The sequence below is a fragment of the Vulpes lagopus genome, chromosome 5, assembly GCF_018345385.1.
Source record: "Vulpes lagopus strain Blue_001 chromosome 5, ASM1834538v1, whole genome shotgun sequence".
NCBI classification, from domain to species: domain Eukaryota; kingdom Metazoa; phylum Chordata; class Mammalia; order Carnivora; family Canidae; genus Vulpes; species Vulpes lagopus.
In genome coordinates this window covers 21,190,366-21,205,810 of record NC_054828.1, presented here as the reverse complement: position 1 = coordinate 21,205,810, position 15,445 = coordinate 21,190,366, and the positions used below count along the sequence as shown (strand labels likewise).

The following is a 15,445-nucleotide window of genomic DNA, read 5'->3' as shown; positions in this document are numbered from 1 at the left end:
AAAAAGACAAAGTGGGAGGATTCACACTTCCCAATTTCAAAACTTGCTATGAAGTTACAGTAACCAAGACAGTGGTACTGGCCCAAGGACAGACAGGATCAATGGAATGGGACCAAGAGTGTAGAGAAAGATATTTTCGTTTCTGGTCACCTGTTTTCTGACAAGGGGCCAAGATGATTCAATGGGACACAATTAGTCCCATCAGCCAGTGGCACTAGGTATACACCCAAGAGACCCAAAAAACTACCTCTGTGCACAAACTTGTGCACCCACGGTTCACAGTATTATTCACAATGGCTCAAAGAAGAAACCGCCCCAAACGTCCATCAACAGATAAACAGAGAAACAAAATGTGGTACATCCATAATATGGAATGTTACCAGCCACAGAAAGGACCGGGCAGCGATCTGTGCTACAGCTTACGTGCACGTTAGAAACATCACTCTGAGTTTAAGGAAGCAGACACTAAGGACCCCACGTATTTCACTCGCGGGAAATGTCCAGAATTGGCAGAGACAGGGTGGCCTCAGTGGTTGCCAGGAGCGGGGAGGAGCATGGCTGACAACAGGGATGGGGTTTCCTTCTGCGGGATGGAAACGCTGCGGAATTAGAAGGCAATGCTGTCCTGTGACTGTGGGAACAGGCTGTAAACCAGCCAGCGTACTGGCCGCGCGGTGACTCACAGTACGGCGGTCACGCCTCCACTTAAAAAGCAAGTTTCTTGATATGACAAATATTCATCAGGTATGCAAACTTACCAAAATTCTTTTACGGTCCTTTTCTGATAAAAATTTTACTGGCGGGTATTTCTGGGTGAAGCTGTAGAACACAAAGAGATGAGAAAAGAAAAGTCAAACATGTCCTGTGAGGATTTGCTCGACTATCATCAAAACAAAGGCCAGACTGTGGCACGGTTATTGCCTCCTCCCTTTACCCGTCTCCAAGCAAGGGTTGTGGGGACCGGGCAACTGCTTGGTCATTTGAATTCAAGAAATATGCAACCTGCCCCTTGTGCAGACTCAAGCTGGGGCCACAGGGTCCATCCCGGACGAGGGAAAATTTACCCAGGTACAGGTACAGGCTACGCGTAGCCAGAGCTAAACACAAAATGGGGGAGGTGGCGGCCTCCTCCCAGTGAGGAGGCCTGGAAGGGAGAAAGCAGCTGTGTGAAGTGACAGACCCAAAGCAGGCCACTGTGCCTTGCAAGGGGAAGAAGACACGAAAACCAAGCCCGTCCCCTTATTCTGGGTGATGACACAATGGCAGCACCCGCCCCCAACCTGCCCCCACCAGTGCCCGGGGACAGATGACTGGGCACCAGCACTTCCTGCCTCCCGGGGGCTGCTCCGAACCCACCTTCGGTCTCCCCTCATGTCTCCACGACGCCTCCGGCCCCCCGAGGAGCGCCGGGGACTCCCCGGCCCACACTGACGGGTCGGGAGCAGGGCAATGCGAGCCGACAAATGCAGATGTGAAATACCTATCCTGGAAGTGGGCCCGCTAGGAACAAAAGTGCGATCAGGAGACTCAGAGCGATCAACTTGACAGTCACTAATTGGAGAGGCGCCAGGGGCACGGCCTCATCCCCTCCACGTGCCCAGCCGGCGGCTACAGAAGGCACTTCCTTAATGGGCGCTCAACTGAACGGAGTATGACAGGTCATTAGACAGAAGACCTTGCACCGAGTGTTTCTCATCTGCCGACAGAGTGGAAACACGCTTGAGTCGGAGCTGGGGCCGGAGGGCTTCTTTCACGGGCAGATGAACGCCCTATTAAGAGCCTCCAGATTCTCAGGTCAAGCTCCCTTGCAGACTACAAAACCAGAGGCAGGCAGGTGGGGGAATCTGAGGGAATGGGTGAGAATCCCGGCCGTCCCCCTGCGTCGTCCTGTGACCCAGAGCCAGAGCCCCGAGAGCTCTGTCCACCTCGGGGCTTCCTGCCGGCAGGGGGTAATCACAGCATCCTCCCAGAGGGCGGCCCCGGCAGGAGCCGTCCCTAGCACAGGCCCCACGGTAACGGCCAAGTGAACGTCCTCACAGCGGCTATGGGGCAGGCCCGTTCCGCCTGCCGAACACTGGAAGCCTTCAGGGCACCTGACAGATGCCTTGTTGGCACAGTGACACTTCTTGTCATTCCAAATACTTCCTCCGTCAGTCAGCCGGAGGGTGGCCAGGCCAACCGCAGCACCGGATGTGTGCACCCCTCACACGGGCCCGACGTCCCCTCTCTTCTCTGAGCGCCCCACATCCACCACTCCAGCCCCAACCCCAAATTCTGCAGCCGGCCCCGTGGTGCACCTACAGTGCCTCCCTCCTCCATGCCTACCCTCTCCCCGCCTGCCCACTGTTGCCCACTGGTACCAGAAAGAAAACAGCAGTTTTCTTACAGGAAATACAGTTAAATAAAACTGAAGCAGAAACAGAACAGCTGGACGTGTGGTCACACGTAGAACACGGACTGATAAGCCTACCTCAAACACTGTGTGCCAAAACCTTTAAAAAAAAAAAAAAACGAAAATACTGGCTGGATTTCTTACTTCGTTTCTCTTCAACGTGTAGTAAGTATCAGATTTCATATGTGATCAAGTTATCAACTGTTGGGAGAACTCCCTCAGAATCCTCGTTTCTTCCTTTGAGAAGTCAGGTGCACAAAGTCAGAAGTAACACCAGGGTTAAGCTCCTTCAGGGTCCTCAGTCTGCACTTCACACTGCTTGCCTTCTTGCAGTCACAGATGACAGAGTTAGGAGGCTGCATGAGGGGACTGTGTGAGGTGACTTTCTGAGGTGAGTATGTGAGGTGACTCAGAAGTGACTGTGTGAGGGGACTGTGTGAGGTGACTGAGGGGACTGCATGAGGAGACTATGTGAGGGGATAGTATGAGGTGACTGTGTGAGGAACTGTGTGAGGTGACTGAGGGGACTGTGTGAGGTGACACTGAGGCAACTATGTGAGGGGACTGTGTGAGGTGATGCTGAGGTGACTGCGTGAAGGGACTGTGTGAAGTGACTGAGGGACTGTGTGAGGTGACTCTGAGGGGACTACTACATGAGGGGACTGTGTGAAGTGACTGAGGGAACTGAGGGGACACTGAGGCGACTATGTGAGGAGACTGAGGTGACACTGAAGTGACTGTGTAAGGGGACTGTGAGGTGACTGAGGGGACTGTATGAGGTGACTCTGAGTTGACTGCGTGAGGAGACTATGTGAGGGGACTTAATGTGACTACATGAGGGACTGTGTGAAGTGACTGAAGGGACTGTATGAGGTGACGCTGACGTGACTGCATGAGGGGACTGTGTGAGGTGTCACTGAGGTGACTGTGTGTGACACTGAGGTGACTATGTGAGTGGAATGTGTGAGAGGACTTTGACGGGACTATGTGAGGTGACTGAGGGGACTGCGGGAGTGAACTGTGTGAAGTGACACTGAGGTGACTGTGTGAGGGGACTGTGTGAGGTGACACTGAGGTGATTGTGTGATGTGACTCTGAGGGGACTGCGTGAGCAGACGTATGAAGTGACACTGAGGTAACACCAAGGGACGGACACTTTGTGAGGTAACTCTGACATGGTGCTCGCTGGGCCACTCCTTCAGCATGCCACTCAGCCCTTCCCTCCTGCACTTTCCCAGCATTAGGCAAAGTGGGCAAGGGAGAGATATAAGCTTCTTTAAAGGCCTAAAGTAGGTCAAAACCCTATGCAGCAGCATCCTGGCTCATCCATATATTTATTCGGCAACTTTTTATTGGGCACCTATTCTGCGCCACACGCTGAGAACACAGAAGCGAACAACGTAGAAAGGCAAGGTCCTGCCCACATGAAGCCTGCATTCTGCATTTCTGAGTGTGAGAGAGAGAAGCAAGGGAGGTGAATGAAGCAGGAACTGAATAATGGATTTTTTCTTACCCCCCCCCCAATTAATCCTTTAATAACTATTTCACACCATTCCAGACTCTAACCCTCCTATTTGTTAAGGGAGCCAGTAAGAAGCAATTTTACTAAGAATCTAAATTCTTATCACTACTTTCTATCTATTTACAGAACATTTAAAGATACTGAAATGAAATTAAACAAATGGCAAACTGTTAAGAAATGGGGGGTGTAGTAAAGAGGAGAAAAAACATAACCCATTTATTCAGGCTTCTAGACTGGCATTACCCCCATTTCTTTCCTCACATACATATAATCCTTACCTTTCAAAATGTTTTATTCTTATTTCCTGGGGGTCACTTTACCCCCAAGAGACAAGCACATCAAGACAACATGGTCCAGTTACATCCTTATGTTGTTCACGTCAAGATGGTTATTTGATCATTCTTATCACACAAATCAGTCAGGAAAAATAAAACCAGACAGAGCTCCATCAATTTCTACCACAGTCATGTCTCTACTTGACTTTCTAGCTAACACAACAACCCCGGGCTCATCTGTCGCCTGACTTGCTCACCAACCTGGAGACCAAAACCATTTTAGGATGAGTAACTAGTAAAGCAGTCCTAAGTAGAAAACACTTAACCTCTGTATTTATCTTAAACTGTAACTCTCACAGTTTGACAAGAATGAGTCACTGGTACATTCTTTAAGATTATATTCACACTTGTGCTTCACTTTCCAATTTAAAAAGCACAAAGAACGTCAACAAAGTATCAAAAGGAATCATAAAATTCTCCTATATCAAGAGATCGTGTATATAAACCATTGTCTTAGGGAAGTTATCTAACTAATTCACTTTTCACAAATATTCCTCTCTAAAAAAATATCAGTGGTGGGTAATTTTTTTTTTTGTGGGGGGGGCAATATAAAACCTGATGGGGCAGCCTGGGTGGCTCAGCGGTTTAGCGCCACCTTCAGCCCAGGGCGTGATCCTGGAGACCCGGTATCAAGCCCAAGGTCAGGCTCCCTGCATGCAGCCTGCTTCTCCCTCTGCCTGTGTCTCTGCCTCTCTCTCTTTCTCTCTCTGTCTCTCATGAATAAATAAAATCTTAAAAAAAAAAAAAAAAACCTGATGAGTTATTCTTACCATAAACATATATATATTTTTTTAAGTTTCCATTAAAATCTTTCATATTATTCCTGTCTTACCGAAGGCAGAATTTCTGGCTCCCACCCAATGAAACGTTACAAGCAGTATTAATTTCAGCCCAGATCACAGTGAGAAAAATGTAAAGTTCAAATGACAAATTTATGCCACTTAACTTGATCTGTTAAAAAATAACTTTTAGTCCAGTGAGAGTTGACATTAACAGTTTGCCTCACTGCAAATAAGCCATCAGTAGAGGATAAGAAGAAAATGAATGAACACATTTTGTTTGATGGCTCTTCTCCACCCTTATTTCTCTTTGACTAAATTATTTACTGAAAACACCAAAATCAAAGAAAAATCTGCTCTCCATTTCTTCCTTTTTAATCTGGGCTTGACAAAAGGCTCACACAATGCCGATGCACAACATCCAAACTCGTCCCAAGAAAAGACAAAAAACAAAAGAAAAACATTATGTAAACTTGAACGAATGTTTTGACTTTTCTTTTTCAAGCTTTTAAAGACTCAACTGTCACTCTGGATACCCAGCTTTCCAGATTAACTCAAGGGAAAAGTTCAGCGCCCAGAGCTCAACTGTTTGAGAGAGAGAGAGAGAATGTGGGTGTGGCAGAGCTACACAGGGCAGGTAGAGGGCCTGCGGGAACGCCAGAGCAAAAGGTGAGGAGCAACTTGCCTTGGGATCTGATTCAAGTAAGTTCCCACCCTATTATACAATTCTTTCCTCCCAGCCACTTTACTTGGACTCCATTTTGGAACCTTCCTGATGCCTGGTGACAAGCAAATAACTGACCCTAATTTCTCAGAGTCTTACATACAATACTAGGTTTCAGGCCCTCCAGCTTTATTTTCTTGTTCTGGAATTCTCTCAGCCCAATCAGTATATGCCAGAAACCACCTCACCACCCTGCATAACTTGAAAGAAGGTAAGGCTTCGCCTCAACCTGTATGCCACGAATTTGCAGGAATGGAGAAATTCACAGGGTTTGGAAAAGGAAGGTCTCCACACACCTGTATCTTCTCTTCCTTTAATGTTTGGCCTATTTGAGTGTCATATTCAAAGAGGAGTTAAAAAAAATGTATGTGGACATTTGTTGAGATCATTATTGTTTGTAGAAATCAAACTGACAAGATAACAGAGGAAGGACTTTTAATGTAGGATCTGTGTGGCTGGGCTTCAGGAAGACTCCTGAAAAAAGTAACTTTATTAAAATTAAGAAATAAGTTTTTTTCTAGGAAGAATTCATAGCTTTCATCAGAAATAGTTCACAACAACAAAAGGAAAAAAAAAAGGTTGTAAAACACTATGCCCAAATTTGACAGTATATATCTACCTTCTTACAAAAAAGTTCCTGTGTTGGAAGTGCCTGATATCTTTCAGACTATAGAATTAATTTTAAAAATGAATTAATTACACAGTTGGAATAAATTTATATTAGATACTGACCTTCCAAAGTCATAAGATAGAAGCATTTTCCAAAAAAAACAAAAAACCAAAAGTGCACATACCTTTTTTCCAAATCTCTGATTTTCTCTCTTAGTGGTTCAACGATCTAAAACAAAAATAACTTAAATCAGTTCTGCAGCCAAGACAGTCCTCCACCACTTCCACCCTCTGAGGTTCTACACAGGCATGACATTATGCAAAACAGATTTTCATTTCTTCTACTATCCACTTCCAGTCTGATATTCAGTTATACCACGTGAATCAAATCACAAGTCAAGAATTGAGATGCTAAACTGCATGCTGGAGCTCTTTCTCCAAGGATACTTAAGTCTCTGGGAAAATTAACCTCTTAATTTCCTTACTACACGCAAAGTGGTTGAGGCTCACAGAAGTAGGCAGACCAACACCACCCTCTTCTTTTCAGGAATGAAAGAATCCCCGAAATGCTGCCACAGAGCTTAGCCTCTTGTTTCTGCACATCATCTCCACATCCTGTCACCTGCTCAGCACACGAACTGAGGGCAGGCTGACCCCTTTCCCGTGTTAACACCAGGAGCAACAATGGAAGGACAAGAGCAATCCAAGGCCTTCCTCATCAACTACAACATTTGGCTTCAGATCAAAATGACTGACTTCCCATCTCCTCCCATGGCCCACCGTGCACTAGTATACCTGTATCTACAATTATGTGACTAAAAACATAAGCAATTCTACCTTGAAGTAGAAGGTATATAATCAACCAGAGGAGCGAGCTCTCAGTTAGCAGGTGAGCGGCTCCCCACCTGTGCATGTGGACGAGTCCCAGTGTCTGAGTTGAGCAGATCTACCTTCCAGCATCTGCTGGGGCGAGTGGATGCTGGCACTTGCCTCCATCCCTAGTAAAGGTCCTCACTTCCCCTTCTCTAAGAAATTCTGGGAAGGTCACTTGAAAAGTCAGACAAACTTTTATATCCATTCTGCCTCAGAGGTAGAATTTAGTACATCACACCTTGATAGAATGGACAAATACTGACAAAGAGGTGCATCCACAGGGGAAAAGATAGAAAAGGGAGTCCTTTCTGAAGGGTGGTTTTCAAAATCAGGGGTTAGCATCAACCTGCCACAATAAAGATATCCCCACAAACAAAAGAACCAAAATTCACAAACCTTAACAAAAAAATAGGAGCAAAATATGGGAAAGGAACTAACCTCCTCAATCTTGCTCTCGATCTTGAGTTCACCATTTTCCTGGATAGACCTGTTGAGTAGAAAGCTGCGAGACTGAGATCCATTGAGAGGCTTGATGACCTCAAGATTTATTTCTGAACAAATGACAACACAAACCAAAGGCTGCAGACCATCTCTCTGCTCCCCTTCCCAAACATCAGTCCCAGGTTCTAATTTCCTCCAGAAAGGGGTGCACCAGAGAAATGGAAGATAATGGAGGAGGGGAAATCTCAAGTTCACCTCACAGGCTCACTTCTACCTTGTAAGAGTTATTTCTATTCCACTAAAATAATCTCATTTTCATGTTACACTCAACATGGGATTTTAAATTAGAGGCAGGAAGTGTGTCTATAGGAGTCCAAGTTTCTCTGCTGGGCTTTCCTGGGAATTTGATGCAAAATGGAGCTTTTCCAGGTAAAAAAACAGAGTTCCTTTAAATGGGATCTGAGCACCCCTCCTAGCCACACACAGAAGTCTTTGTCAGGAGACACGCCCTGGTGGTAGGAGTCAGATCAACACCACCCCACTGGCCTTGCAAAACCTACTCAATATGAAAAGCCTGGTGAGGGCACAGCAACCCTTTACCCTAGTAGCCTAGTGCAGGGACACTCAACTTCCAAGCTCACAGCAAGCACTACAATTGTGATGGCTGCTCTTTTATTTTCACTACCAAGAAATAAAAAGTTTAACGAATTTGTCTTTAAACGCAAAACTGTTCTAACAGTGCCAAATTTGTTATTATAATGAATGCTTATTAAGTATTTTTTTTTCTAGAATATCAACACAGGATGTTACTCTTCTGGGTGTCCCTGTTACATTTATCACAAAGCACAAATAATGCACATGCAGGCCAGAAGGCTCCTAGTTCTGAATTTGAGATAAACAGGTGGCCTCAGGACTCAGTGGGTCTGCTCCCAGGCCAGGGGCCAGCCTCGGTTTCCTTAAGACAGCCCCCTTCTCAAAAGGCTTTGGACAGGCATGCCCCCACCATGTGCTTGTTCAAGCCACCCAGAAACACAAACACATTTTAGCCAGTTAAAAGCTAGGGTCAACCCCTTCCTGTGTACAAAAGGAGGGAAGGGACCCTGCAGTGGGCAATGCAGAAGAACCAGCCAGTAAAGATGGGCTTTACCTGAATAAATAGTAAAATCACCTGTATTCCTTGAGAAAATCCATAAGAAAAAAGACAAGCTTAGATGTGTGAATGGCGAGGAGAAAAAATAAACCAAACCCTCAGTTTCATTTTTAAAATCCTCAGTTAACCCATACCATCTACCAGTCTATATGTAATAACTGAAATATGTCTATAAACCCAAACCACAACATTCAAGTTATTAAAAACAGTTACCTCATATTAACGAAGTTGCCCCAAACGGCTGGAAGGGAAAGAAGAGAAAAAGAGGTCAATATTTAACTTCAAGACATTCAAGGATTCCAAATAATACAATTTTAATATTCAACCAATATTTTCAAGTACTCTACAAAATCTAAATTACAGCTCATGAAGACAACAGAATGCATACTTGTGAAGTATTAAGTCCTACTAAAAAATAAGTGAAAAGAGGATCCTATTCATCTCTTTAATTTTGGAATACCTCTTTTGGAGGTCTGCAGTTCAGCTGTGCTTGTGTTTCAATAAACAGTATGTCCCCAACCTTTGTTTGAAGAAGAGCCAGTCACAAGCATCAAAGAACTGCATGCCTGAAAGAGATCCTAGGGCTCAGTCCAGTCTTTTCCTTTAAATGTCTATGAAACCAAAACCCAGAGAGGTTAGACAACGGCCTGACTCTGTGGCTTAACTTCACCTGGACACCCAAATGCTTTCTCAGCACTTCCCACATCTCTCTTATAATCCAGTTTCTCATCTGCTGGCCTGCTTCCTTGATTATAGACTCCGGAGGGGGGGTTATCATGTGTACACAGCTGGTGCTCAATAAATGTGCATAACCAGCCCAGCTGCAACAGTGAAGTTTTGCCATGGATGACTGTAAAAACATAATACCAGGCCATGTGCCGCCACATGAAGTTACCAGACAGAGAAAGAAACCCTTCCCGTGAATGAATGTCTCTTTTATTTGTACTCATTCCTATTAGGCCCTTCTGTAGTCATTCCCCAAATACTCAATACCTCCTAAGGGCCAGATGCTCTTAAGAACTAGAAAAAGATGACAGAGCAAATGCAAAACCCTCCTCCCCACCCCCAACCTGGAGACAGTGATTCTGTGAGCCTGGGAAGGCCTTCAGGTTAGGATATTTTCCCAGGCATCTTCTTATTGTCAGCATCAGGTACTTAGTAGGGGTTTAACAAATGTTTACTGACTAGGACTCAGTTTCCAAAACCACGTATCGCTGATTCCATATAAGCACATTCCTCTCCAAATGGAGTAGTAAGCAACTGATACACAATATAGTAATAAAATAACTGAAAAGTGGCAAATAAGCAAGTAATGGGAGAAATTAAAATAAGTCCACACTATATTCTTTATTCACGAAAAAAATTTTTTAAATGTTTATACCTTTAGACCATGTGAGCTTACTTTTGAGTATTATCCTCAGGATAATCCACACACATACACATACACACACACACACATTTACACATACATGCATACAGGAAAGCTGTCTTCACAAATCATGGCTTTACTTACAATAAAAAAAGGGGGGGCGGATAAGCCAAAATATCCTACAAGTGGGGAATATATATATAAATTATGATAGTCATTCAATTAAATCATAAAGCCATTAAATACCACGATGACTATTATCAAGCAGACAAGAACTAATAAGCGTTGGCAAGGACGTAGAGAAAAGGGAAGCCTCGTGCACTGCTGGCAGGAACATAGGCTGGGGCAGCCGCTATGTAAAACAGTCAGAAGTTCCTCAAAAATTAAAGACAGAAATGCCACAGGATCCAGCAATTCCATTTCTGATACTTATCTGAAGGAAACAAAAACACTCATTTGAAAAGGTATCTGCTTCCCATGTTCAGTGCAGCATGACTGTCAAAAGCCAAGACACAGACAACCCAAGTGTCTGTCAAGAAATGAATGGGAAAAAAAAAAAAAGAGAGAGATGAATGGAATATTATTCCGCTATGAAAAGAAGGAAATCCTGCCACTTGGGTAACATGGATGGACCTCAAGGGCATTATGCTATGTGAAATAAGTCGATAGAGAAAGATAAATACTCTATGATCTATCTCCCTTATCTGTGGAATGTTAAAACAGAAAAAAAAAAAAAACCCAAGTTTAGAGATACAGAGAACTCATTAGAGGTTGCCAGAGGTGATGGGTGAAGGTGGTTAAAATAAATAAGTCCTGGAGATATAATGTACAGCATGGTAACTACAGCTAACAACAGTGTATTTGCTTATTTGAAAGTTGCTAAGAGCAAATCTTCAAAGTTCTCATCACACACATACATAATGTCTAACTGTGTGGTGAGGGATGGTAATTAGACTTATGTAACATATATCGTGTATTTATACAGCAGTATATACGGAGATATTAACTATTAACTTATATAAGCTAAAATGTAGTATTATATATTATTAACATAATACTATTTATAACACATGTCAATTATATCTTGCTAATATTGTATATAATGTTACATGTCAATTATATTTTGTTAAAAAATACGGTTATGAAAATATGCTGTAACATGGTAATGCAGTTATGACAATTCCAGATGAGAAAATATATATGTAGTAGGACTTCCGCTACTAAGAACCACACAGAATCGGAAGACTGTCCAAAGATGCCAAAATACTGTTTAAGTGGCAACATAATTGTTTATTTTTCCTTCTTTGTTCTTATCTTGCTTTTTAAAAAGGAGGGAAAGATTTTTAAACCCTTGTTGAACTCCATGCCCGCCCAAGACAACCTGGGGACACGTGGGTCAGTGCTCAGCTCAGACAGCTGGCACTGTGGGCAAACCAGCAGGTGCCAAGCCCCACCGGCCCCACTTCACTGTGTACCTCAAATAAACATAGCGTCTGTTCTTGGATTCAGGGTTCTGTTAAAACACACCAGGAAGTTCTCCCTCTCTGGCTATGGAAGCTCAGGAGGGTAGCTATCCATTGCTGAAGGTGCCTTCAGGGTACATAATGCCTTCTGACAACCTTTTCAAATCATTCCATTGTATTTAGTTCCTTTTTAGTCTTTTCTTAAGTCAGTTTAAAATGCGGGTCTCGGGCAGCCCCAGTGGCGCAGCGGTTTAGCGCCGCCTGCAGCCCGGGTGTGATCCTGGAGACCCAGGATCGGGATCGAGTCCCACGTCGGGCTCCCTGCATGGAGCCTGCTTCTCCCTCTGCCTGTGTCTCTGCCTCTCTCTCTCTGTGTCTCTCTCATGAATAAATAAATTCTTAAAATTAATTAATTAATTAATTAAATAAGAAATGCCTGTCTCAGAGATGTTTCTCAATCCTATCACCCCTTAGACCACCTGAGGGCATATAAGGCTGCCCCCCTTCTCTGGATGTCTTCTGCCTCCTTGAAGTATAAACACCAGGGCTCTGCGTGCTCTCCCCTTTCCAACTGGTCCTCTGGGCAAGCGTCACTCCCCTGGGAAGCAGGGGAGGCCCTGGGATCTGCCCCAAGGAATGAGGCCTAGGGCCACATCTTTGCCACCTTTTATAAACAGGTAATAATGGCCATACATGGTTAAAGCCCGAAACTATTCTTGTGGCTCAGACTTCTTTGATTGGCTCCCTGCACTTGCAAACTCATCTTGCTCTTCCAGTTCACCACCACGCCCCATAGCTTCATGAACCCCATCTCCCCTCCTCATCAAACAGACCTCTATGTAGGCTCCCCATCCAGTACCACCAACCCTCCACCCCCTTGCAGCCTCCACCCTTCCTGAAGCAGCTCCATCTCCAGTGCTCTCCTTGGCCAGAAGTATAGATACCTCACCTAAGCATTACGTTCCTGGGAAAGCCTTCCCCACCACCCTGCCTGCCCCGGGGGAACCTTAGGAGCCCCGTGTTGTCACAGCACTCACTACAACACTTCTTCATTGGCAGTTTACAGGTGAGTCTCCCTGCAAGATGAGGGGTTTCTGATTCACATCTGCAGCTCCCAACACATGTAGGCCAGCCACCCAAAAATTAGTTGAAAGGAGGAGGTCGAAGAACGTGTTCACTTTATTACTTTTATCCTGTGCGTATCCTGTACTTTTTCTCTTCAGAAGTGTTATGACCAATTAATCTTGAAGATGTTTTTATGTCAAGTGTTTCTGGCCTCCTTCTAAACTCTCAAAGGCTCGGTCTGCTTTGCTTTGGAGAACAAAAAGGACTAGTACCCAGCACAGACCAAACAGCAGGCAGGAGAACTTCCTGAATTACTGCAGACTCATTCCAAGGAGGAAAACACAAGCAATTCCCAACAATTATGGAGCCCTGCTCCCAGTGTTCTGTGTTGACTGGCCTGCAACCTTGTAGAGCACAGAGTTTACAAGTTCAACATTACTAAAAATTAACATTGCTTTTAGAATTTTGCAACTGCTTAAGTGAATCTGACTCACCTTACAGTGTTACAAGGGGGTCGCTGGGAATTACTAAGAGCTGCGCTCTAGAGATACCTGTACTAAATGGAACTAAATGAAGTCAATTATGTGCTATACAAGGACTCGGTATTAAGAGAAGTACTTAAAAAAAAGATAATCATTCACCATCACTGACAAAGGACTTAAAACCAAATTCCCTTACACAGCTTTCAAGATATCTTAATTTATTCTGATTTTTATTTTAAAAATATTGACACGCAAAATGAGGCACACTGCTTTCACAATTCTGTCTGTATCTAGACTTCATGCTATGCCAGGAAACTCCGTTCCAGGAAAATCTATCACACAGAAATTTTCATTTAGGACAAAAAAATGGAGTGATTTTTTTAAGGGTATGATTAAAAATAAGTGTCCTTCTCCAACAAAGAACATATTAAAATGCTCATTCAACACCTTTGTAGTCTCTATTAGTCTAATGTGATTACTTAAATATTAATCAGACAGCACTAGAGACAAATCCTTGTAGACCATAATTTCTCAACCTGGAACCTGTGGGTCTCCATCAGATTCCTGATGACTTTCAGGAAGTCTAGGGGGGAAAACCTTGAAAGTCCATACAAAACCACACATACAAAGCTTTCAAAAATCCTCCGTAAAAGCTTGACATTTCAGGGGACCATTGGTTTTCGAATGTTTTCAAATGGGGACAGATTATGTGTCCTTGAATACCAGGCTGCACAGAAGATGCAGATTCATCCCCAGAAAGCCTATTACCCTATTTTAAGTACTATTATGATACTGAATCAAACAAAACTACCATTTCTGTTTCACACCTGTATATTCTAAAAGGCTGCACTGTGCTTTAGCATGTTTTTGTTGGGCATTCTGACCACCATTTTTACCTAGAAAGTACATGTACTTTTTTTATCCTAAATCATAGGAAGAAGTGTGAGTTAGGGAAAGCACTCCCCAGCCCGATGGGCACACACTTCTATCACACACAGTATACTCGGTGTGCCTGTAGGCAAGCACTGACAACCAGGCATCCTACAAACCAGGAGGCCAAGAGCTCACCAACTCAGCTTGCTGATATTAGAAAGTGTGACTGCATGGAGATCCCATGCAGGATTGCCTTCTGTCTTCGATGTTTGCCAAAATCATTTTGTCGCTCATCCACTAACATGATGGTCAGGGAGGACCCTAAGAGAGGTGGGTCAGAGAAGGTGGTGAGGCTCAGATGACAAGAAGCAGTAGGGGTCCACCTGGAGCCCCAAGGGGAAACAGCTTGAGCCCGCTCAGGCAGGAACAGGTGGAGTGCCCGCCACTCCTGAGACAATGGGAAACTGACCCACATCATGAACAGTCCTTCCAAGACCGGGCAGTAGGAGAAACGGCAAGCCCATGAAGTCTAGTAGGAGAGGACAGTCACCAACATAAATGCAGGTCTCTTTTTAAAAACACAAACTTTTATATACTGAGCCCCTGCTAGGAGCCAAGCACTTTAGGAGGTCTTGCAACAAAAGCTCCTAACTCCATGGTGCCCATTAGACTGAAGTTTCTCCAGGACCTAACAATGACTAGGAATTGGCAGGGGGGCTGTGGGAGAGTACTCTGGGTCTGCCTTCTCCAGTCCCAAAGGGATAAAATCTGGGCATCTCAGAGCCTGGGAGGCCCTACAAGGTCTACACTTCAGATCTCCCGAATCAGGATCTCTCCAGAGGAGCCTGGGCATGGCATTTTTCAAGTGACCCAGGTGACTGTGCCCCCTGGGGAAGGGGGAGAGCCTGCATCCTAAGGGATCTGGTGGCAGGCCACAGCCACATCTCACCTGTTGCCCACCTGCCGGGTCACACGGTCCAGGCTCAAGGCACTCTGGTCCCTGGTGATTTTTCCAACTTGCCTCAGACTCTTCATGCTTACTCTTCACCCAAATACCGCTTTATCTGCCTCCCTCCAGTTCATTCAGGTATCAGCTCAATGAGGTCTTCCAGACCAATCTATCCCTAATAGTGCTCCCTCCCACACACCCTCTTTCCTCCCTACCCACACTCAACCTGCTTTCTTTTGCTTAACACCACTTACACCACATACTATATCCACATATCTATCTATCTATCTATCTATCTATCTATCTATCTATCTATCTATCTCTGTTTGTATGTTTCCAGCCAAGAAAATGGAAGCCCCAACACAGCAAAGACTATTTTGTTCAAGGCTGTTCTCTATGACATTGAGATACTTCCACAC

The 15,445-nt window shown here is 44.5% G+C and overlaps 1 protein-coding gene across 3 annotated transcripts in view; it reads right to left on the bottom strand.

Annotated features, from left to right (window-relative positions):
- UXS1 (UDP-glucuronate decarboxylase 1) overlaps nucleotides 1-15,445 on the bottom strand; it is a 93,666-nt gene that overhangs the window by 57,324 nt on the left and 20,897 nt on the right. For 2 of the 3 annotated variants that reach the window (XM_041756758.1, XM_041756760.1), the window contains exons 2-5: nucleotides 9,039-9,066; nucleotides 7,673-7,736; nucleotides 6,547-6,590; nucleotides 759-819 (exon numbers count right to left, since the gene is read on the bottom strand). In XM_041756758.1, the coding sequence (XP_041612692.1) occupies nucleotides 759-819; nucleotides 6,547-6,590; nucleotides 7,673-7,736; nucleotides 9,039-9,066 (197 nt within the window). The remainder of the gene's footprint in view (nucleotides 1-758; nucleotides 820-6,546; nucleotides 6,591-7,672; nucleotides 7,737-9,038; nucleotides 9,067-15,445) is intronic. The other variant, XM_041756759.1, reaches the window with a different exon arrangement.